This window comes from Carettochelys insculpta, chromosome 9 (assembly GCF_033958435.1).
Source record: "Carettochelys insculpta isolate YL-2023 chromosome 9, ASM3395843v1, whole genome shotgun sequence".
Taxonomy (NCBI): domain Eukaryota; kingdom Metazoa; phylum Chordata; order Testudines; family Carettochelyidae; genus Carettochelys; species Carettochelys insculpta.
The window spans coordinates 27,322,616-27,348,255 of NC_134145.1; the positions used below are offsets into that span (position 1 = coordinate 27,322,616).

Here is a 25,640-nt window from a genome sequence, read left to right on the forward strand (position 1 = left end):
CTCAGGGAAGTTAGACAATATGGCATCTCTTGGTCCAGGGATATGTGCTTCTTCCCTTATAACGCTAGTTACTGGTGTTCTCCTGTCCATAGGATGAGGAGGAGTGGCTGCCCCACACAATGTGTTTGTGGGGGGTGCCACATCATCCCCTCCAGCAGTCCTATGGGTGGGAGGGAGAAGAATTACCTGGGACAGGGTGCAGGCAGTGGGGGCAGGTGGTGGTAGAAACAGGGAGTCACTTTGCCCTGTTCTACCACACTTGCTATGTGGCACGATAGGCAGCCTGCTCCGCTCTGCTCTGCTCTGCTGTGGCCTCCTGGTCTGCTGACCACTGTTTTTTTTTTTTTTTTTGAATGGTGGCCATGGCACCATGTTGTGAGTGGAGTGGCAGGAGCGAGAAAGGCAGGAGGCAACCTTCTGCTGCTGCTGCCACCGCCTGCCCCAAAAGCCTGCACTCTGCCTCAGGTAATCCCTGGCCAGACAAGTCTGGTAGAAAGTAACGGGAATGATGGGATGGGGGTGGGGCTTTGAGCACTGGAGGGTTTGCCTCAGGCCAGGCCAACTCCCACTCAGGATGGCTCCGCCAATTTTTCACCCCAGCCAGAGGACTGGTAGTGGGGGGGAAAAAATTGTGTAACTTCTGTCCTTTGCTGGTTTTATTTTTGTGACTGAGGCGGTTTCAGATAAGGGGTAGCATTTAGTTAAAATAATCACCAAGTGCTGAAAGGGAAACCTGCAGATTATGAGAGAGAGAACCATAAAACCAAAACCAAGTACAATGTAAACAAAATCACACACGCCAGAGCCAGGCAGAGCAAGCTGCCAGGCATCTGCAGTGTTCCTGCAAGTACAGTGACAAGTATGTGAAACTTGCTGACTTCAGATCTCTACCAGAAGTCACACTGCAAAAGAGCACCTTTGGTCTGAGGCAGGGGATAAGAACTTTGGGTACACAGTGTAGCTTGTTTTGGGGTGTGATAGTAGAGTAGATGGGATTTAGCACTATCTGCCTCTTTCTCTTCCATCATCAGGAGGTTTGAGTAGGCAAGCCCAAAACCACGCAGTGTAGTGTGATTAGCAATCATTACTCTATTGATTAACCTGCTCTGGAGCAACAGATCTACAAAATAGGCTGGTAATCCAGATTATCCCACTACAACATTGGGTCTGTATGGAGTAGTTAGATTTTTAATGAGGAAACTAACTAAACAGTTTTTCAGTTGGGGGGGGGGACCCTTCATATTTGTAATCTTTCTTGTTTTGTGTATTCTTATACAGCATCCTTAAATTATGCATCTTGTTAAACAGTGTTTCTCAATCAATTTGAATTATTGAATAGAAGGACATCGTTACTTTTCTTCCCCTATATCAGTAAGTATTAGCCCATTTTAATGAGCGGCATCCCAGTGCAACTAAAATTTTCATAATTGTGGCTTACTTAATAGAGCTCAGACTGCAAAATATGTGGCAAATAGACTTATATGCAATGCCCACGCCTTAGGAAATTGATGTTTTCTGAATATTAAAGTAATTAAGGTACATGCTGGTTACATGTTGAAGAGAATAGGATTCTGTTGCCAAACCATGATAATTGCAAGACATTAGCTAGTTTGTTTAGTAATGTGTATTTATTCCTTGCTTTGATAGTATGGTTGAGATAAATATTTTCAAAGCAAACAAACAAAATGGAAACACAAGTTGAAGGATATTACACACATTCTTACTCTTGAATATATTTAATCTGCTATAGCTCCCTGTGTGTATAAATGCATACATACACACAAACATTTGCATTCACTTTTTGATTGAAAATTGTAAAGTGTTTACAAAAATGAGTTAGTAGTATTATCACAGATTTACAGGTGACAAAATTATAGCATATAGAGGATAAGGGACTTATCCAGGAACTCAGTGCCAGAGTCAGGGAACAGGAACAGAAGTCAGGTTTTTCTGGCTCACGGTCCTAGTGGACTAGACCCATATACATGCTTCCTTCAGTTAGTAAATAAACCTTTGTGTGAGAGAGTGCAATCCTGAACAGTACATTTGAGCTATCACAATGTTATTTTTGGTCTTGTTCTGCACCACAAGGGTCATTGTGGTGTACTGACTGGGAAATTTAGGCTATATTTGCTGTTATCTGCAGTTGAATGTATACAGTATTAATTTCATATAAAGTATTTTATTTTTAGAGACTATATTGAGTTTTGACCTAAAACAACACCAATTCACCTCTTGACTGAATGTATCATTAAAATAGAATAAGGGCTCTTCTAGAGAACATGATGACCCATAGCAATATCATGCAAAGAGGTGTAGTAAAAGCTGATGTATAAGGCTAGATTCATTGTCAGTGAGTCATCAGTCGTCTTGTTTAATGTGAGAATAAAGCTCTTTTCCCTACCATTAAAAAACAACAATTTGGAAAAAAAAATGTAAAAATGTTCCTCACTTCCTTTCCTTGCCCCCAGTTTACAAATAAACGAGGCATTTTATGCCATCACACTTCTTGCGCTTCTGAGTTTGATTTTGAAACAAAAAATCAGAATCTGTAGCAAGTATGTCAGTACTTGATGGTTAAATTTTTATATTCTTTTACCACTAAAACAATCAGTAATGTATATAATGTGATAATTTACAGAATACAAAACTGTTAGTAATTGCTTCCAAATAATACATTTCAAATATATGTTTGCGTGTTGTGTATGTATAAGCAGGCACATTCAACATATTTTAATATTTGATCACTCAAATAGGATTTGTTGCCAGAATTATTTCTTTTTCTGACACATCTATTGGTATTTTGTACATTTGTTTGGTAGAGAGTGGTCTAGCTTCTGATTTAGCGGTTACCTTTTGAAAAGTCAGCATTTACATTCGCCAAAATGTTTCTCTGTGGTTGAGATATGAGGTAATGCTTGTGCCTTGGGTTCCAGAGTTTAATAGTGTGTCATCTGTTGGTAAATGCTGACTGCCCACTCTAAAGAAAACAAATTATCCTTGAGGTAATTTAGACCAGTAAGCTCTTCTGCCGTCTGCACCTTGGCTTTCCCTGTACTCTTCAGCATTTTCTCTGTTCCCTGTTGTATTTGTTCTTCACTTGTCAGTCTTCTGCTTCTTTATTTTTCACAAACTCCTGGACAGCTTCTTTATGTCTATTGCCTTCATTCCATTGCACAGACCTCTTAAGAGTCCCGCTCCTTCTGCTGCCTCTCTTCTCCGGGTCTTTTCTGTTCCATCTGCTTCCATTCCCTTTGCATGTTACCCAAGGGCTTTCCCACAACCACTCCACTTCAAGTGAACACAGGGAGCATTCCTTGTTCCAGCTATCCATGCTCCAATTGCTTTTTCACCCCCTCCTGTACAGTATGCTTCTAATTAATTTCTGGAGAGTCGTTATTACAATTAAGGGGAGAGCCTACATACTGCTTCCTACCGTGTTTTGTGATTTTTAATCTATCACAGAGGTGCCAAAAGAACAGAGAGAGCCTTTACTGTTACATATAAAAAGAATGAAGAGACTCATGGAGGGTCAAGCTATGTGGTGATAGCCGAGGTGGGGCAAAGGATTCTGTACAGAGAGGTACATTTTGAGGAAATTTTGAAAATCCGGTGGTTTAGATTAGATGTGGAGCTTTAAAATTGCTAAATGGCATTTTTCTCTCTGTCAGCCTCATGTACATTTTTCTAGCAGGGCAGAAACAACCTTCCCTAAATCTAGTTTTTGCTCCTTATTCTGTCAGCCGCTCTTTCATCCTGAGTGGGAGGTAAGTAAATGTTTAAAACTCTCTGTATTCTAAAAACATTTATTATATTGTATTTTAAAGAACAGAGAATGTGGATAAAGCAGTCTTACTTTCTGGCCTGACCTATTGTTTTCTGTGGGAAGCGCCTTCACTTTACAATGAATGCTAAAATCTGATTAAGACCTCCTTTTCTTCTTTGCTACCACAGCAGAAGACTGCCATAAATTGTAATATATGAAATTGAATAATACAGTTTGATTTAAAGTATTAATAATACTTGAAATTGTGTATTCTTGCTGTGGGGATTTTGGATTTTAATTTAGTGAAATGCCATAACATATTTTTTGTGTTCGGTTTGATGAGTTTTATGTGAGACTTCTGTCTGACCACATAGGGGAAGACATATATATCACACCATTTACAAACTCTAACTATTAAAACTTGTTAATTCGTATTTAATATGTAGATGGCTTTATGCAAAAAAGCTATGTAGATTTATTGTCAGCATTGCTTGATTCCTGTATTAAAGTTGATTAAATTGCAAATGCTAATATGAGCAACCGTGGAAGGTTGTGATCTGTATTTGAAAATAACCATAGGGCACCGGTAACTACAGTAAATCTTTAATAATGAGAGAGCCTAGCACACACCATGAGGAGGAACGCATGCTATGAGAGAGATCAACATACTGATACAATCTGAGGCTTAAGATAAAAAAGTTAAGTGACTTCAGCATCTGAGATATGCCAGCATGTCTCAGAATAGGTTGTCAAATTTTATTCTGCTTGGGGGGAGTGAAATTGTAAATTTTTCCATCCTCACATATTTGGGGTGGAGGGAGTGTGAGTAGTCTTAGTTATTACAAACTTTTATTTTAAAATGTTTTTCATTTACAAGTCATGATTTTCAAAAACATATCTTTGGAGGACCTAGGACAGTTAGGATTCTAATCTCCGTTTCCCCTCTGGAACAATGGTGACTCTTGCCTTTGAAATACATATGGGAGCTATGGGAGTAGTTTTTACTCAAAGGAAACAATCAGTTTGAAAAAATATATGCTAAATCTCTCTGTATCCTGGCTTAATGCTTTCAAGCTTTTAGCCAAGGGAAACGAGCTGTTTGAAAGTAAAAGCAGCTTCAGCCTCAGTCATGGATACTTCAAAGCCTGGTGAGGTAACAGGTTCTGACCTGTGTATAAGTATTGACTAGTAAGTATCTGACTTTGTTACCTGGAATTTTTTGACTTCTTTAAACTGCAGCATGCAAAATTCTACCTCTCAGAGAAAAAAATGTTATCATACTAGTTTTCAAAATAATGTACAGCCTTGGACAGAGGCTAAAATTAAGCAAACCAGATTACTTTAAATTGATTAATGTGAAAATCTGAAGGAGTTTCATTGCTTTTTTTTTTTTTTTCTTTTTATAAAAAATATATTTTAAATAGTTGCCTGTCTGCCTTTTTGGGCCATGGCATACCAGGCTGTCATGACAGCAGATCTAGGTGCAAATTTAATTTTGGTTAAAAGATTGTTGAACTCAGCTCATTTTGTCCAGACTAAGTTACCAGTCATTTTTGCTCACACTAAATTACAAACCATGGTACAATGCGGCATGATTGTCAGCTTGTTGTTTGGTTGCCAAGAGAGAAACTTTAGGTGTTGAGTTGCTTCGGCATTACTGTGCAGAGAAGTCTGTGTAGTATTTGCCTGTTATGTTCCTGGCTCAAACCAATGATATGTGTGTCTCACTTTAGAAATATTAAGATTTGCCAGATTCTTCCTAAAAATATATTTCAAAATTCCTAAATAAAAATGGACTCTTCAGAATTTAAATTGTTTTAAACACGTGCATATGTCTACTCAAAGATGAAAATATTATTAAAATTATTTTATATAAATTAAGAAAATACAAACCATACTATGATTTGGTAGAAAAATTGGCACTTAAAAATTGGTAACTCACTGAAAATTACTTAGGACATGGGTTCTCACAAAGCCCTTGTGTGACATAGTCTCTGCACATGCACGCTCACTCAAATAAAACAAATACCGTGGGTTTTTTCCAGACTTTTGAAAACTTCCTTACAGTAAAATAATTCTGGACAATAAATAATTTTATTATTTGTAGCCACTACAGAGCAATATTCCTCATTGTTGTCGCAAACTAAAGTTATCAGTTGAACAATAAAGGTGTAATTTATGCCAAACAAGTGTGTATGTCTAGATTCTTTTTCAGAAGATTGACAGTGCAGTAGAGACTGCTATATATGTATTTTGCTATATAAAATACTTACTAATGTTAGCAGATGTGGCACTTTAATCCCTTAGAATGATTGTTTGGTACCAGCAGGAGATTTTATTAAGCTTGAGTTGTATGAAATAGTGAGAGCGTAAGCTGCTTCTTAGTTCTAAAAATGCCATTGAAAACTATTTAAAAAGTTCTAACTGAAATTGACAGAGAGGTATTAGCTGTTCTAAGAGAAGTATGTATGTACTGTGCTGTAACCTCTTTATCATTTATCTTCTTGTATTAATGTCACTGAATTATTAATTCATGAGCAGGGGTGGATAGGGTGAAAGCACTATTTAAATGTGCGGCAAATATATCCTTATCGCTGGAGACATGAAAAGAGTCATTTTGTGTTATCTGTAAAATGGAAAGGACATTTTAAAATTTCATTTACAGTAATCCACTTCACTTCCAGTAAAATACCTAGATTATTGCTGCCCTAATATAATGCTCTTATTAAATTTTGTAACCTTCTCCACTCTTCACTTATAAATAAGGTAGACAGACAAATGCAGACTTCATTTGTTCTCATGTGGTACACACATGAACTGTAGCAGACAAATTGACTATGTGGTTGATTGTTTAAAAAAATAATTTCTGTTAGCGGAACATGAAGCAGTGCCCCTAACAGTATCACTAATAAGATGCTCATAAATCAACAGCATATCATTCAGAATAACAGTAGATAGCATGTCACACAGCTCCAGACCTTGAGATTTAAACTCTGCCAACTTGGGAATTATGAAACATACTTTTGAGTAGAAGAAAGTAAATTTTTCTCAAGATGTACGCTGGCGTGATTGTCAGAAATAAAAATTGTTTCAATATGAATTATGAATATGTAAGTGACACAGACCCTTGCTTTGAGTCACATGTAAGCAGAGGAAACTAAGAATATTAGGAGTCACTTTCCTAATAGATGTGTCAAAATTTTGGAGAAAAGATTAAACTGAAGCTGGTATGCCTCCTGAATTTTGTCTGGAGTGAGACAATGGAAATTCATATTGTAAGATTTCAGATATGCTTTAGTGTAGATTTTTAAAAAGCATTTCAAAAAGTGTGTCTAGACAAGTAGTGCTTTTAGCAATTTCAATATGTAAGATTATTTTCTGGTCTGCTCTTTCTCATCAGATTGTTTTAGCTGTTCATTTTGTGCAGCATGGCTTTACTTGGACTTACACATTATTTGACAGTTGGAGGCAGAACATTAATTTAGCCCTTTTGTAGTGCAAACGGTGCCCTTAAATCTTTTCTGAAATATATGGTAATAGTACCACTGCCACAAGGAATTGAGAGAGAGAGCGAGCACGCATAAGGGAAAAGAAAAGTGTAAATTGAAATTAATCTACAGTGTTAAGTTTGCAGTTGCTTTATAGAGAGCATGTATTCAAAACCTTGTGTTTAGTTGCGTGTAACTTTTCAGATTGTGTAGATTGCTTTCCAGCCTAGATCGTTCCCCAAAGGTAATGTAAATACACTAAAATTGTTCTGCCTTCTCTATAAAGCTGTAAGTAGTTCTCAGCTCTCGCGTGAAACGTCTGGGAGCAGAAGGTTGAAATTAGACGTGAAAATAGCCCTCATTGAGGAGAAATACTTATTGAGTGTTCCCAGGAATAGAACATATTGGATGTTTGGAGAGTGCATGATAGCTTTTTAATTTGACAGAGTTTTGATGTATTGAATATACAACTAAACTCATAGGCTACGTCTACACTAGGCAAAAACTTCGAAATGGCCATTTGCATGGCCATTTCGAAGTTTACTAATGAAGTTCTGAAATACATATTCAGCGCCTCATTAGCATGTGGCTGGCCGTGGCACTTCGAAATTGACGCGGCTCATCCAGACAGGACTCCTTTTTGAACGGACCCCGGCTGCTTCGAAGTCCCCATATTCCTATGAGCAGATAGGAATAAGAGAACTTCGAAGTTGCCAGGATCCTTTCGAAAAGGAGCCCTGTCTGGGCGAGCCGCGCGGCTGCGACCTGCATCAATTTCGAAGTGCCGCGGCCACCCGCATGCTAATGAGACTCTGAATGTGTATTTCAGCACTTTATTAGTAAACTTCGAAATGGCCATTTCGAAGTTTTTGGCTAGTGTAGACACGGCCATAATGGGTGAAGCAGCAGTCATTTCACACTTCAAAAGCAAGCAAAATAATTTATTAGGTGAAGAGCTTTTGTGGGTCTGTCCCACAAAAGCTCATCATCACCTAATAAATTATTTTGTTAGTCTTTTAAAGTGCTACATCACTGCTGTTTTGTTTTGTTAGAATACAGACTAACACAGCTACATCTGATACTATTTATAATGGGCGAGTTACCTTCACACAGGAAGACAGCATCAAACACCAGCTGAAATAAGTTCTATGCCAGTGAACAACCAAGAGAGGCCACCATATATGTGGATATTTCAGTTGGGCAGAAAATTTTTAACCTGACTTCTAAATGGATATCCCATACATCTGCATGGAGGCCCACTGAAGTAAATAAGCCTTTAGATAAGCACAAGGGTTAATCTACATACATTTCATTGCATAATCAGGCCCTCAGTTAGGTTGCGTATTGCATAGAGTCCTGCAAAATTTACTGTGTTCCTTGCAAAAGATACACATAACAGCAGTATGCGAAATCTGATATATAGTTGAGGACTGCACAGTGATCTGTTCATAAGATGAACAGTGTTAAACTGTGCATCCAGGTTTAACTGTGTCATTTGCTGGCTTTGGAGCATTAACATTCTGTAAGTATTGGAAGATTCTTGTCCTAAGCTAGGACAGCAACTGAGGAAATTGACTGACTGCAAAGGAGGAATGAAAGATGAGAGTTGTGGTGGTTTTTTTTTCTTTTTTTAACTTTAATTATTGGTAGGTTTTAAGCCTTCCACAATGCAGCTCCCCCACTGTGTAAATTAGTATGTCTGAAGGATTCACTTGCTGTCTGTGATTGGCAGGATGAACTTTTTTTTGGGCTGATAATCTTAGTGGGACAGTTATCTAGTTACATTGCAGCCACTCACACAAGCCAGGTTTCCACTGTGGCATATTATACTTGTTTTGATCAGAGTTTAAAGGTTGTATGCTAATGATTTTCTAAAAATGTTCTTTAAGGGCTAGGCATTTTGTCCTTACTTCCCCCCCCCCCCCCGCGTCCCTCGTAGATATTACCATTAGCAACTTTAATAGTACTGTGACTCAGGATTGCATGTGAGATGCTGGAGAGTACACAGTAGATTTCCTGTTTGTCTGCAGAGGGGTGTTACACTACCTTTATATAATTAAGTGGTTTGCAAAGTGTTTGGGGAATAAGGTTTCATTGAAAGCACTCTAGAAGTTTTATTTTTGTTGTTGTTGATTTTTAATGGGACTAATGGGTGGTCCTTCAAGGCATTTCAGTATCAGAACCATGGTAAGAGAGGCAAGGATTTCTGATGAAAGTAATATTAGTGCTGCTTTTAAAACAAAAAATCAGAGTGGATATGTGTGAAATAAGAAATGAGTAGATAGCAAAGTCTGTATAATTAGACATATATAAAAACATGGACTTCCAAGAAGTGGCTTATTACAGTGCTACGTTAAATATTAAGATCTAAAGTTATAAGGAAAGAGCAGATATTTAAAAATAGAGCTCTCTCCTTCATATAAGTCTTTCTCTTTATATATAATTGCAGCTTTTTCACATTTATTTGCAAGCTCATCAGATATATTTTATCCTAGATTACCTCACTGTTCCCAAGAAATCCCTGTTAGTAGTATTGGTGACCTAATATAGGACAGCTCTTGGGTCATTATTATTTCATTTAGTGGTCATATGGATAGACCAAGAGGGAATATTGATTCACTGAATGGCTAGTAACAGTGATTTATGAATAAAGGATTCAGAGCAGTGAGCCAAACACAATCAGAATTACATCTTATGTGCCACCATTGATTTTTTTTTTTTTCATATTTTGCTGCACAGCGATTAGGCCACAATTGCACGGATGTTAACATTTGAACCATATTCCTTTAGTAACCATCAAGATATGGCCCTAATTACATCCAGTGCAGTATGCTTATTTTTATAATTTATTTCTGCTGGCTAATTTTTCCAGTTATCTTTGTACCTGATGTAATTGGATTTAAGAAACCACCACAGGTGATTTTTTTCATCCCTGTGGACCTGTCTTCAAAAGTGTGAATAGCATCATATATACACTGTAAAGAAATTTGTTTTCTGCGTAATGGTCATTCTGTCCTAGAAATCCTGTTGATCTAAAGAAGGGGGTCTGCCCTGTGAAAGCTCATCACCTAATAAATTATTTTGTTGGTCTTTAAAGTGGTACATGACTGCTGGTTTGTTTTATTAGAATACAGGTGAACATGGGTAACTTTCTGTTACTACACAATGAACAAAAAAGTGGCAGATTAAGGTCTAACCTTATCCTTTAGAAAGGTACGGAAATGAATGCAGTCATCCCATGTATTCAGGAGGTTATTTTCCATTCAGAAACTACTTAGAAACAGTGTGTTTCCGGGCTGAGCAATGTTGCTAAAACTAGATCTGTAAAGGTCTGTTTGTACTGACTGTGTCGGATCATGTTGCAGTATGTGTGTCCCCTTACCGGATTACAATACAGCTGTAATTTGTAGTGTCAGGATCTCACGGCTTTATTTTGCACAGTTATGGAATGTTTAGAAGGTGATAAGTTCTTGTCCACACTTTAAGCATCGATTGGGTTGTAACTAGCTTGCTGGACATGGTTGTTTTCTCTCAGGTCGATTGTGTCCTGTCTGAATGACGCTATTTTTTTCAGTGTGTTGGCTGAAAAAGGCATGCCTGAATCTCTCATCTTTTCGGCATACTTTATTCCGCTCTTATGCCAAGTGTGGAAAGGTTGCAAAGTGTCAACTATGTTAAAATTCTTTCAGTAAGCTACATAAAGAATCACGTGACAGTCATTCCAGAGGTATAGGTTTGTCTGATCGCAGTTCCATTTTGTTTGTCTACCTCTACTTAAAACAAATTCTCCGTTTGGAAAAATAATAGTGTGTGGTGGGGGAAAGAATTCAATCAAGTGACATAATATCTTTCAGGAAAATGAGCCTTTGCAAAGCCCTGTCAAGGCTGTCAATAAACATTTACTGTCTTACAAGACTACAGTGTATGTTTGATATTGGACTGGTGGTTTCTCACCTAACAGAAAAGATGTATCTTTCCAAACTAAAGGATTATTTTGTGGATTTCTCATCTGTGAGAGGTTTGAAAAGCCTTTGAATTTTCTTCAGCTGCAAGACTGTTTCTTTTTGTTTGTCTTGTGGGTTTCTGTGTTTTTATTGCCATTCTTATTCCCTTGTTTATTTTTGATGTTCATAAAAATCCATCTATGTCGGTTTGAAAATGAGTTATTTGTTTTGCATTTTCAACAACCTAGGACTATTTATGAGGAGAGCGACAAACAGCCTTAGACTGTGCCTCTGGTGTCCAAAGTGATCAGCATATTTAATATGCTCAGCATGACACTAAGATATTACATCTGATAACACTTGTAATTGACTTAAAGAATCTCTTCCCCTCCCCCAGTTTTCATGTATGGAGGATTTATCATTAGGGCACAAGCAGGATGCAGTAATACACTGAGTCCAGAAGTATGAAAAGACTTGGGTTTAACAGCTTTGAGCTGAAGTAGTCTCAGTCAGTGATGAAGTGCCAACTGAAATGAAATGAAGGAGTAGTGTAACGAGTAACGGGTGACCTCATGATTCTGAGGATCTAGTGGAGGCAAAAGAGAGAGATTAAAACTTGGCAAAAAGAGAGTGCCTGCAGCCAAGAAAAGCCTTTCTGATTAGCACTAGCAAGGGTTTACCTTCCGAGCTTATTGAATGAAAACTCCTCAGAGCATCCATGCTGTATCCTATGTTAACTAGAAGGGGCTCAACTAATAAGTCAGGATTGGCACTCGATGTTGTATGTGTGTACAATACCTGGTGAAAACACAAGAATGGAGCTGTGCCAAATTGGAGAAAGAAAGGGAAATGAACATCTTTGCCCTGTTTAATTGAATTCTATTTATTTTCCTTACAAATTATTGAGGCAAGCCCTGAGTTGCTGCATTTGGGTGAAATAAATTATGCCATAATACTAAATAATTTGTTTAGTGCTGTTTCTCATACATGTAGATCCTCCTTTGTGAGTAAACTTGTGCTGTTATAATTAACAGAGGAATTGATTTTTGTGATCTGTACTTCAGTTCAGATTCAGGGTGTGTGTATATTTGTTCCACGCCGTTTCAGCTTCGCTAAAGCATTGATGTATCACTTCAGAGCATAAGGCAACTGAGTGCATAGAAATTACTTTTCATTGTAAGACTGGGTGACCTTGGTCACGTCTTATTCTTACTGTGCTTTTCCCTTCCCTAATCCTTCATTCCTTCTGTACAGCTCAGACAGAAATGTTTTTTGTTAGAAACCCAATGTTCAAGGTGTTAATTAATGGGGATCGTAGCGTACAGAACCGAAGATAAGACTCCACGGATAGGTCGTTAGGGTAGCAGTATTTTTAATAGAATGCAGTCTTTGTTGACTGGTTTTAGATAGAGCTGGTTTAGCTTTTTCCATTTCCTTTGCAATAAGCAACCTGTTTAATTGGAAGTGGATTGCAGAATGACCACTTGCCATAGTAGTAAAAATTATGCTTGCTAAACAGCTTCTGTCTCAAGTATTGTTTTTGTGTTTTAAAAACCAGGCCATTCATTTTAAGAGAGGTGATATGGTTTCCCAGTTGTGTAGCATTAATGCAAAGCTATTAAAGCAAGTTTTTTATTTTCCTTTTAAATAACCTCATTGACAGTGCAGGCATGTTTTGAATATTTAGAGCATGTAACAAAATATTTTACTTGCTGGAAGACCACAAGCATCTCTTACATTGCAAGCAAAGTATGAAACAGAGAGGCTGTTGGACAATAAACAGTGCCAAGGCACATTCACTAGTGGACCTTGGAAGAAGGTTTTAGCACTGGTGGTGAATTAATTGACTTTACCTGGCATTATATAGAATCTTTAATGGACATTATTCTAAAACTGGGAAACCTCATGTCTGGTAGATCATGGACTCAGGCTTCTGTGGAGACCAAGTAGTCTGTAAATATGTTGCCATAAATCCTTGCCTTCCCATCCCTTTTTAAAATGTATTTTAGTCTCCTGATTGGAAGACTGAAGCACTTCAGTAAATAAACTAACTGGGCTCTGGGCAGGAGCTTCAGAGTGAAATTTAATGGTCTGTGGTATACAAGAAATTTAAAATATGATCTCACGATCCCTTCTGGCTTTATCTTCTGTGAAATCTATGGATTTTAAACATTTTATAAGATTTACAAAGAGGGAGAGAGAGGGCAGTGTAGTGTCTCTAGCGCTCATAACAAAAGCCTCTAGGGCAGTGGTTTTCAACCAGGGGTACTTGCATCCCCAAGGATATACAGAGGTCTTCCAGATGGTACTTCAGCTCATCTTGATGTTTGCCTAGTTTTACAACACATTACATAAGAAAGCACTTGTAAAGTCATGCAGATAATGACTTGTTACTGCTCTGTATACTGCATTGGCAGTTCTCAAATGGTGGGTGAGTTCATTTTAATAGGGTTGCCAAGGCCAACATGTAACCTGCTGGGGCCTGGAGGAGAAAACTGAAGCCCAAGAGCTGCCATGCAGGGCTGAAGCCAAATCCAGTTTTTAAGTAGGATGATATTTGGGGTATGCAAGACATGTCTGGCTCTTGAAAGAGGCACAATAGCCTGGAAAGATTGATAATGACGGCTCCAAAGTTCCATTTGCTCTGCCAGTGGCTCAGAGTGTGATCTTTGGATAATCTACATTGTGTCTCTGAGGCCCACCTTACCCGCTGATAAATTGGATATGCTTATTTATCTTAGGCATGTTGAGGCTTAGTTGAAGTTTATAGAAGTACTTTGATGTCTTAGGATGACAGAGGTTGTGTATAAATTCCCAGTAATATTGATGGATTTGTAGACATCTTTGAAAGCTCTTCATCAAAAGAAGCAACCAGCCTTCCCTAAACACAACTCCAGAATTAATTTCCATTTTCACTAGTGTTAGGGCCTGATAGAGTAAAATAAGGTTTTACTCAAGAGGGAGGAGGACAGCTTTCATGGCATACCATGCATGTTGTTTTGCACCCCTTAGAACCTTTGGGGCTTGGGCTCCACAGAATTAGGGGGTAAGTCTCAGAGGAAAAAGCTCTTTTTAGAAAGTTATTTAGTTCCAGACAGTATCTATTTAATGGGGAGATGATACTTGGAGTAGCGCTTTTTGTTTCTGGGATGCTACTGAGCAGTGTGATACTGGGAAGAGAAGAGGAGGAAGCCAGTAGTAGCACCTGTTCTGAAGGAGTCATGCAGTTAAGCTAAGGCTATGTCTACACTAGGCACAAACTTTGAAATGGCCATGCAAATGGCCATTTCGAAGTTTACTAATGAAGCGCTAAAATAAATATTCAGCACCTCATTAGCATGTGGGAGGCCACAGCACTTCAAAATTGACACGGCCCGCCGCTGCGCGGCTCGTGCAGACGGGGCTCCTTTTCAAAAGGACCCCACCTACTTCGAAGTCCCCTTATTCCTATCTGCTCCTTTTGAAAAGGAGCCCTGTCTGGATGAGCCGCACGGCGGCGGGCCGTGTCAATTTTGAAGTGCTGCGGCTGCCTGCATGCTAATGGGGAGCTGAATATGTATTTCAGCGCTTCATTAGTAAACTTCGAAATGGCCATTTCGAAGTTTGGGGCTAGTGTAGACACGGCCTAAGAGTTTTTAGCGATGTAGGGGGTTGAAGAGCAGGGCTGAGATTTAAAATGTATGTGGAGCTGAGAAAAAGCGCTTCATATACCGCTGAGCAGTGCACAAGTGTGAATGCTTCCTTTCCTTCATTTTCCCTCTTTCAACAAGAAATGCGCAAAGGAAATTCCACAGGTAAACTTCTAAGTTTCCAGTATAGGTTTTTCTGTGAGAAGCTACAGTATGGCCCACAGATAGGGATTTAAATTATAGCTGAGGTTGTCTGGACAGCTTTTGTTGCACTCTGAAACTTAAGCAGTCTTTTCTCTGGGGAGCATCTCTCTTTCCCACTCTCAAACATTCTCTCTGGATCGCAGATAGCTTAGGCCTATTAAGTTCTGAAAGGAAACAAGTTATTTGTGCAGGATAACCGCTTACTATGATCCACTTTCCTGTTAGCAAAGAGGTAACTTAATATGGCTTTTCCTGGTCCTGTTTGTTTGTTTTTTGGATTTTGTTGTTGTGAGAGTCTGCTGTCTCTACATCTTTGGCATGCATATGATCAGAAAGACGAGACTGACAGCAGCATTGATTCTTACAAGCGTCCTTTGGCTCCAGCTTGTGTTTGGGGTAACTTTTTCCAGAGTTAGTTTTGCTGAACAGTTGATTTAATATTGTAATGTCCTTTTATTTCAATGGAATTAGTTAGTATTTAAGGTTTCGTAACAATTTTGCTTAATGGTTGGTTAAAAATAAAAAAAACTCATCAGTTTTCAAATTGTATTTGATTTTTTTTCTAGCCTTTTGAAAGCAGATGTTAGTGATAAGCAGTCTGCTGAAAGCTAGTGAGTTATTTTAGATGTACTTTGCCTTCAGTACAATAAAGTGAGTCAAGTTTTACTTCACAACAGACTAGGATGCTATAAATGTTGTACACCCAATAATTTGTCTCAGATGTTTCATTTCACATTTTTCCTAAAGTGGGGTGGTATTTACTGCTTTTATAATGTCCCAAGAAAATTCTCAAGGCCCTTCTTGAAAATATTGCTGGCATTAGAACACCTAAAATAAGCCTATCCTACCCTGGAAGATCAATCTGCTCAGGGTTTTCCAGCATATAGTATAGATGAGCAAAACTGACCCTGTACTCCTAGCAAGACGCGAGGAGTAAAGGAGGTTGATGGGAGAAACTCTCCCATAAACCCTCCCTAGCAGGCATGTCCAAGTTGGCTGAGCATAGATACGTCGATTCTAGCTATGCAATTTCTGTAGCTAGAATTGCGTATTTGTAGGCGACTTACTTTGCCTAGTGTAGACATATGCTTAGATGGTTTGAGGCCTTTACTGTTTGTCTCTGCCATTGGATTTCCTAGCTAGGCTGCTCTTTCCTAGAAAGAGCAGTCATCTGTCTCTAGCAGAGCCCTGATTATTTCCTTCCTTTCTTTCCACAAATAAGAAGGTATTGAGGCAAAGGATGAGAAAACACAGCCTTGTCACTACCCACTTTAAGGTTGTGGCGGGGGGGGGCATGGGGAGAACTTCTCAGAATTCATGCACGCCTCTAAGCAGCCCATACAGCATCAAGTTATGAAAATAAAAAAAGGTAATTTAAAATGAAATTTCAGGAAATCAAAATCCTCTGGATGGACTTGGAGCAATCAAAAGGCTGACTTAATTTTACTTGTAGCCATTATTGTGCCTCATCCACACTCTGAAATTATTCTAATTGCTTACTGAGATCATATTGAACATTTTGTAGAGTCTGTGAAATAGTTCAGTGATTTAGCCCTTTGGGCAGGATGGGTGAAGGATAAATTCTAAATCTAAATTCTCCTCAGGCTTTTTCTATGGAAGAATTCCCAGTTTTTAGATAACTTAGTGGCAATACCAGCATCTCTCCCAAGCAGGAACTTTTTAGCAGTCTTTCTTTCAGCTGCATGCAGTGTAGCGCAGGCAGATTTTAGATTTTTCAGTATGCAAAGCCCTCTCAGCCCAGGGTGAAAAAAACATAAGAGATAAAATATGACTATCTTTGTGTCTGCCACAGGCTACTCCCACGGCAGCAGATGTACCAGCACCAGATTAATTGGTGATGGATCTTTCACCTCTGGGGGCTTGGGCTTGGGCCAGGAAATGCTACTTACTCTGTGTTTGTCCTGCTCTCTGTGGATATGGTCTGAAGAAGTGGGTCTGTCCCACGAAAGCTCACCTAATAAACTATTTTGCTAGTCTTTAAAGTGCTACTTGTCTGCTTTTTGTTTGGAAATGCATGTGTGGTATGCATCACTCTGCTCCTTTGCTTGAAGAGCACTTGTTGGCTCTATTTGCAAATTTCAGTAAAAGAGCCTCTTTTGTCAAAAGCTTAGAATGCCAGTTCTCTTTCATTTCCTTGTGTGTGAGACTGTAAGAGCTTTGCGTTCTGTAAGAGATATGTGGGAAGAAATCCAACAGTGAAGTGGCATCGCCATTAGAGCTACGTCCACCGTGAAGCAACATTCTTGGCTACTCTTGTATTAAACTCTTGTCAGATTGCATTGGCATCTTGTCTTCCTGCGCTCAGAGCCAGTGGAAATGTGCAAGTCTTGTGGAAAAGTGGCAGCAGTAGTCCATAGATAGGTAGATTCACCATAGCTGTATAGTAGCGCTGAAGCAAGTGAAATAATTGTTAGTTTCACCCTGCTGCTGCTTGTTAAAGCAAAGAGCAACATTAGGGGCATTGCAGCTGTCTACAAATTCAGAGTGAAAACATGATATTGGCTCACATTTGGAATATTGTGACAATGAAAGTTAGAAACATATTATTGAAAGTGTAAATTCTGTAGAAATCAATGATTTCGTCCTCCTTCCTTGCTAAGGAGAGCTTTTTCACTTGTGACTAGTGTCTGGATGGATAGATTTTCCAAGTCCTAAGTGATTTTTCCAAGTACTAGACTCACTGTATAGTTGTTCCACTGAATCTTCCACGTTGTATTTCCAGAAGGCACTGCCATGATCACTGATGCATTTTGTACAGCAGCTTTGATCCCAACGGTCCAAAGGCTGTTCTATAACAACTTTATTAATGCCATTTGTCCACAGCTCCGGGACTGTCATTTTTTAATGGGTGTGAATGAGTTGAAATGAACTACCAAGGAGTAACCAGGCTCATGGGGTGACCTGGTAGTTGTTGTTCATTGTCTTAAGTGATTTTGCTGCTTCCAGCCTCAGTTTGCTTTGTACAAGCAAGAAAGGTAAGATAGAATACATGATCTCTCAAAAACCAGGGCACTTATTTTTAAGGGTAATCTCAGGCATCCAAATTTTGAAAATTTTGATCTATCTGCTTACAGGGACTGGGTAACTTCTCTCCTTTGATCTATGTCTGTGCAGAATTGTTCAGAAGTTCCTTACTACCATGCTCTGAGTTGCACACTCCTCTAGCTCCTCTGGCACATACTGAAATTCAACTGTGCAGTCACACTGATATCTTTACTAGCTCACAGAGCTATATGCTGGGACTGATCTAGTGCATAGTCCTAGCAATGAAAGAGGAAATTGGTTGTTGCAAGAGTAAAGCTTCTGTCTGAAGAGCTCATGGTTGGTCAGACCTTCCAAGTCAATAACTGTTTTGCACTATCATACCAAAAGTTCAAATGTAAAACATTCCCTTAAAAACCCTTTATGTTACTTTGGTATGCAGGAGAAGTTCGGGTGAGCTTCGGTGTTCAGGTAGAACTATGGAGGTCATTCACATGTTAAATCCAATGTGATAATAGGCAGTACTTGTCTTTGACTTGGGTAAATGTTAAAGTGGTTTGAGGTAGCAATACTAACAATGGGCTTGCAACACATTATTGTGTCCTCTCTCCCACTTCCTTTGTATGAAAGGTTTTTCACTGTGGTTAGAAGTACTCTGAAACCCCACTGGTCAATGAAGCCCTGGCATCCTCAGCAAAATGGTTATTTTGATGACAATGCTGCTGTTTTTGCTTTTTGTCTGAGTGGGCAGAGCTATGCATAATAGAAAAAATTTGCATTACTGTCTCCTGTGGAGAGTAAGGAAGCCATGATGAGGAGGGGGTCCCACTGAGCTTTTAGTAAGTTTTATTGTTGGACTGTATCTCTTTTTGTGCTTGGATTTGTTTTGTATCAGTGTTATGCAGAATGGTGGGTCTGGTAGGGATTGTGTGTGTGTGTGTGTGTGTGTGTTTAAACTGCAGTCATCTGCAAATCCATTTTCTTCACTGTATCTTGTAGGAGGAGCGGCAGAGTACAATCACACATTTTGAACTGCTTCATCCTATGTTGTTGTTGTTGTGGATCCTGTTAGATCACTGACATTTACTATAAATCCAACACACCTATTAAAGTACAAATGTACTGTCGTCATGTTATATTTTTGAGACTTTTTGTCTTTGCCAGCTAAAATTTGATACCTGACATGATATTTTATTCCCAATTGTTGGCAAATGACTAACATTAAAATCTTTTTTTGGTATTTTCCATTGTAGGTATGAAGATCAGTGATACAAACCACTCACTTCAATGATGCTGGGCATTTTTAACCGGGTTCATTAAGGAATACAAAGAAAATACTTTAAGGGATCAAAAATGGTATCTACTGGTGACAGAATGCAATTTTTTTGGTTACTTCTCATAATCAGCACCCTACAGTATACAGAAGGTAAGTTTATATTATGTGTTTTAGTTATCCTTCAGATGAGACCATGCTTTAGTATAATTTTAAAATACTGTTTTGCTTTTAGATTGCCCAGGAGTTTTAGGATACATCTGCTTAACAAGAAACAACTAATTACTACCTGTCCTGCTCTAGAGCTATTAGTCAAAATGACTGATATTAAAACAAAACAGAGATTAAAAACAAACGTATATTGTTTGATACAATGACAGTAAATCACAGCATTCAGACAAATGAAGTGATGGGTGGTTTATTTTTGGATTTCTTCTCTTTAGACCTGTCTCTGTACTGTCCTTGAGCACAAGTAAATTGCAAGTTACATAAGCCAATGCACAGTTGTGCAAAATGTGTTGTAATGGAACCAAAAGCAGTGGTCAGAGCACCTGTTTTACTTCCATTGACTGGTTTGCGGGAAATAAAACTGCAGGCATTTTATTAAAATATCTGCTACACATTTCAGAATGGGCAAATAAAACTGAAAGTGGATGCAGGGACACTGCTAATTTAAAAACCTAACTGCTCTCTGTACATTTTTCACCTCTTGTACACATAACACGTAAGATTGCTCTTGAATAAAAGGATTATGGAGGCAAAACCATTTTTTTTTCTTTGTGGAAAATCAGTTCACTCTTTCGATAATGTAGTCAGTCTCCTTAGTTGTTTCTTTGGCTCTTTTACTCTGTTGCAGTGGAGAGAGAAACGTTTTAAAAGATTAGGAAGTGGACTTTTTTTTTTAAACAGTCACAGGTGTTGGCAAGGGGAGTAATGCAAGATCTAAAAATATTTGTAACTTCTCAAAATTGCATAGGTTTCAGGTTGGCAGTTTCCTCTTAATAACATTCATCCCCAGAGTTAGACACCTATGACTGATAGATAATATACAACTTTTAAGGGGATAGTGATTTAATTTGCAGCTCCTCAGTAACATCTTATGCCACTTGCCACATTGTGCATCTTACAATGTATGAATTCTTTGGATTCATCAGCGAAACCCCTCTGGTTTTACTGCACTCTATTTTCTGATTACTCAAACAAGCACCACTGACAAACAGAACCCAGCAGTTGAAAGGCTTAAACCTCTCACAGTCAATATATGTTTATTTAAACATTTGTTCTAGTCGAAGACTCTCCCAGCTCTTGGACTTAAATTGATAAATCTATTTTGCTGAAATATAGTAATATCCCCTGTGTAGGCTTTGAGGAGAACAGACTAGGATTTTTCCTGAAGGGTTATTACCTTTGAGATCTGGTTTTGCCTAAACGTCTTACAAGCTCTTCCCTCCATTCGCTGCCCTATTGAGTGCTGAGTATAATGTTGAAGGCCAACTGGGAGGGAGTTCACATTAATCTTTTGCAGCTTCATTGGATGGTAACTTATGATTTATCAGAGACTGTCCAGAAGTGTGTTGCGTGGTGTCCTTATTTTTCGTCTTGGATGAAACCTTGTTGGCATATGAAAGATAAGTTTCTGCAGAAACGAAGCAACAAGGAGCTTAGATATCTAAATTTTACAGCTAGTTGGCTTTGGTAATTACTGTGTTTGGTGCAAAAATGCATTCATCTTGCAAGAATGAATGAACTAGTCTAAAATTGTATTTAGAATATAGTACTGGGAGATGGTGTTTTCACTTCATGGCTTTTCCAATTAAAGGTGCTCAATGACAGTTATACAAAGCTAAGGTTGTGTGCGTATGTGTGTATAGTTATTTAAAAATCTCTCAACTCTGAATTTTTAAGTGTTTATCAAAATACTTCAGTATTAGAGTTTGGCATTCTGTAGCTGTTGAAGAAAATCTGGAAGCAGGATGGGGAAAATGTTGTAGAAAACGTAGTTTTTCTGATTAACGTAAGGTAGGTCTGTAAAGCAAAGTTTTTTGAAATAAATTTCAAAATTGATAAACCTCATTCAGTGAGGAATAACTCCTATTTCGAAATAGGTGCTGTTAAGATCGGAAATAGAGCCTATTTTGAAATAAGCCTTACTGTGTTCAATGGCTCTCTTTCAAAATAGGGTGTGTGTGTGTGTGTGTGTCTGTACATATGTACACACGGTATTTGAAATAGCTAAGTGCTATTTTGAAAAGAAATTTTGTGTGTATTTCTTTTCAAAATAAGCTGTTTCAGAATACCTCTTCTGGAATAGCTTATTTCAAAATAAAGCTGCTCTGTAAACATGCCTTTAGGCCATGTCTAGACAGCATTCTCCTTCTGGAGGAGGAATGCAAATGAGTGAGAGAAAATTCAAATGATGTGCACATTTACATATCTGATACCTCATTTGCATATTCTCATGCAGTCATGTTTCTGGAAGAGACTTTTCCAGAAACCAAAACAGCTCTGTAGACAGTGTACCCTCAGAAGAACACCCTGTTTCTTGAAGAACCCCCTTTTTCTTTCCCCCAGCAAAGTGAATTATTAGACTTACTGATGAGACTTTTTGCCTTTTGCTATGTCAGGTAGCATGCTCTAGTAATGATGCTTCATTCCTGGAAGCATAACCATGAACAGAGGTTAAAATAACAATATCAAAGTGAAGTAGGAATATCTTTAATTGTCTAACTCGGAATCTAGCTACTTATGTTTTGTTATGGCAATCCCATATACACCAGCAGACTGTTACAAGTGGTGGGGGCGAAGAAAAAACTAAATATCATGCTATTATGTTTGAATGTTTTCTGTACAGTTAAAAAAGATTCCAGGTGCGCACCAATGAACCATTGATGCACTTAATGAAAAAATTTCCAATCAAGACACAGTCCTTGTTACTGTCACAGTAGCTTAACCCCCTGGGACAGTGATGTCAAGGGTTGCCACAGGCACCCCCCTTTGCCAAATAAATGCCCTCCTCCAGAGCCAGAATTCCCCCTTTTCTACACCCCAGGGTGCAAATTGCTGGAGACTTACCAGAGCTGCCAAGCTGGGGTGTGTCAGGAGCCATGCTAGGCCACAGCTGCCATGGGAACCACCACCACTGCCACCATGCCCTTGTCCCACCCAGTGGTGGAGCGTGTGTGCAGAGCAGGCGGAGGGCACTCCACATGCGTGGCTCTGAGGAGCTGCATTTCACCACACCGTAGTGTCCAATTCGCCACGTGGTGAAAAACAAGCATATTGAACACTGTGGCACTAGGGGATTAGCAGGCAGAGACTTTTTCATCAGCCACCGCAGTATTACTTGCAGTATCTATCACGTCAAGAATCAAATCTGCACTTAAAGTTTCTCTTTCTTTCTCTTTTATGCAACCAGGCAAGGAGTTTGATTTTGAAGCAATTCCTTTTTACAGGTAAAAAGAATCTGGAAAGGACATACACTGACAGTTAGAAGGAAGATTGCAGAGTGCGTGTTTGTGGCACATTGTCAGACTTCTCTAAAATAGATGACATACCAGATAGTCCGCTAACAGCGGAAAGTAGGTACAGTAAACTCTTTCATATCGGACAGCTCCAGAACCAGGAGGATGCCGGATATTCAAATATTCTGGATAATAGAGAAATATATTTAGCAATGCATAACACTAAAGAAAAACAAGATTAGATATTAAAGTACTGTGCATAACCTTTTTGTTTGTTATTTACCAACAACCATAGTATTGTACGCTGTAAACCGTAAGATACGGCTACGCTAGTAACTTTTGCCAACAAAATCCTGGTTTTGTCGACAAAACTGGTGGAAGATCCACACAGAAAATGCATTTGTCAACAAAAGTCATCTCTTCCGCTGACAACCTTCGGGCTCTCCCATATGTGGAAGAGTGTCTTTTGTTGACAGGTTCTGTCAACAGACAAGCTATGTGGAATTTCCGGGGGAACTTCTCTTGACAGACAGGGTATGCAGGACAATGGGCAGCTCTGTCTTCTGTGCGTCAGGGTGCTGGTTTTGTTGAGAGAGCAGCCGGCCAGTCCAACCGCTCTGTCAACAGAAGTTTTGTTGGGAAATCTCTTCTGACAGTGACATTTGTCACCAGATTGTGGTAGTCTAAACATAGCCCTTTTGTGTTTGCTGTGTTTATTTGTATTTATTTTCATTATATTGTACTTATGGTTAAAATGCCGGTTATTTGAGAGTTTCATGTGATAGAATGCCTTATATGGAAGAGTTTACTGTAATATTGCACCATCAAATAAATTACCAAGCAGAAGATGGAAACATGATGGAAGAAGAGCTAAAGTTAATTAGCTCAAATATTTTACATTACTTTTCAAGCTGTTTTTCTTCTTTTTCCAACATAGTCTAGTTAAAGTATTGCCTTTAACCTATAGGGTAACTACAAAAATATTTCAACTAAAAAGAACTTTCTTGAAGAATTAGTTGAAATGTAGTGTCTTTCTTTTGTTGTCTTGTTCTTTCATTCAAAAAACCATTGCTTGTAAGATCCCATCCTCTTTTTACATTAGTTAAGGCACATAGAAGGGTACACACGTTAGAGCCAAGTATGCTTTCCTATCTAAAGGCGTTGGTTACATCATGATTTTACTAGATTTGCTTTTTTGATGGATAGCTGTGCATTGTCTACCTGTTTCTTCAATTACATTTATTTTTTTATTTCCTTGTCCACATAATCAGAACAGAGAAACAATACATAATAATTAATCTAGGTAGTTACATTTCATTTTAACATTACAGTCAAGACTTGATACAATGTTTTGATTCATTTTATGTCAAAGTAATTAGGGAAAAAATTCCAAAATAGTGGGAGTGGGTTTGATGTCTTATGCAAGGGAACTTTTTAAAAGTCTGTTTTTCTTATTGGCATGTATTTGTTTTTTTTTTTTTTTTTAAACACTGTTTCACAAGGTAAGAACTATTTTTAGAAAGTTCCAGCCCCTCCTTATCTATAAAAGACATTTTTGTTTATATTAAGATGAAAATCTTAAAGCCCAGATTTTTAATCAAGTAGACAAAAACAACAAGAAGTCCTGTGGTACCTTATAGACTAACAGATAATTTGGAGCATAAGCTTTTGTGGGCAAAGACCCACTTAGTCTGATGCATGAGACAGTTTTTTGTTTTACAGTTTTTTTTTTTTTTTTTTTTTAAAAACAAAATTGAAAGTGTTTCTAAATGTTCTCCTGGAATTATTCCATTTATTTAAAAAGATATATTTGAATACAGGTAATATGCATACTTCATACCTGAAGGTGGAGAGTGTATATAGCATTTTACTCAGCCGTCTTTGAGCCAGTTGAAGGCTGAGCGGGCGTTTCAAAAGATCCTGCACATCTTTGCACAATTGAGACCTCAAGGCCAAATTCTGCAAACAGCCCTATACATAAGTAAATTCACTCATGTGAATATGTAAATTTTACCAGGGTTGGACCTGTCATATTTGAAGCAAACTGTAGTTCGTAGCATACCTGGAATTGATCAGAGAGCTTCACTAATAGAGAAATCAAGTTTTTGTTAACCGATGGAATTTTTTACCTCGTCCATTTCTTCCAGTATATTGCTTCCTTGTAGCATCCTGTATCAGTAAGTAGGACTGTTTTGAATGTCTCGCTCTCAAAGAATTAAATCACAGTAAATCTGTGTGAAACACACTTATAATACAATTTCTTGGTTTAACGAAGTATCCACTAACACAAGTATAATTTTGCACCACTTCTGTTATGCAACCAATTTTGTTGGTCTTTGACAGCTCACTTCTGATAGGTTTTACTGCATGCATGCTGTGTAATGGAGTCATAAGTAAAAGTCAGACATTTGAATGCTAGCACTGTTTGGCATCAGCGATTAATTATAAATAGCAGCAGCTCTTCAGAAAAATGGTGATAGATTTCAGGATAAATCATCCAACATAGTGTGTCTTATGATTCCATTAGTACAAACGCTTTTGTTAAATAATGAATGCAGACTATTTAGATGCAAACATTTCTGTAAAAAGGAATGGTAGAGAGCCTGTAAAGATTGAAACAGATGTACTGAGTTCTGCTTTAAATATTTGTTCTGAACAAAGAAGGCATAGTTTGGTGCTTATTTAGGTATGTTTCTATTTTTTTTTCCTCTGAAGGCAACATAGGGGAAAATAACTTTTTAAAAGTACACTGAGCTGATCAGTGAAATCAGAATTCTTTTAAAAGAAACTTCAGGTAAACTTTTTTCATGTGCAATTTTAGATTAAGGAGGCCATCAAACTATCTGGGAAAGGGATGGGGCTAAGCATGAAA

At 38.3% G+C, this 25,640-nt stretch overlaps 1 protein-coding gene across 15 annotated transcripts in view; it reads left to right on the forward strand.

Annotated features, from left to right (window-relative positions):
- Positions 1-25,640, forward strand: part of ADGRL2 (adhesion G protein-coupled receptor L2) — a 530,684-nt gene that overhangs the window by 333,782 nt on the left and 171,262 nt on the right. For 13 of the 15 annotated variants that reach the window (XM_075002830.1, XM_075002833.1, XM_075002832.1 and 10 more), the window contains one exon: positions 19,288-19,460. The exons of 1 other annotated variant lie outside the window; for it this stretch is intronic. In XM_075002830.1, the coding sequence (XP_074858931.1) occupies positions 19,388-19,460 (73 nt within the window). In that variant the 5' untranslated portion in view covers positions 19,288-19,387. Of the gene's footprint in view, positions 1-3,616; positions 3,768-19,287; positions 19,461-25,640 lie in introns of those variants that run through there. One more of the 15 variants, XM_075002835.1, reaches the window with a different exon arrangement.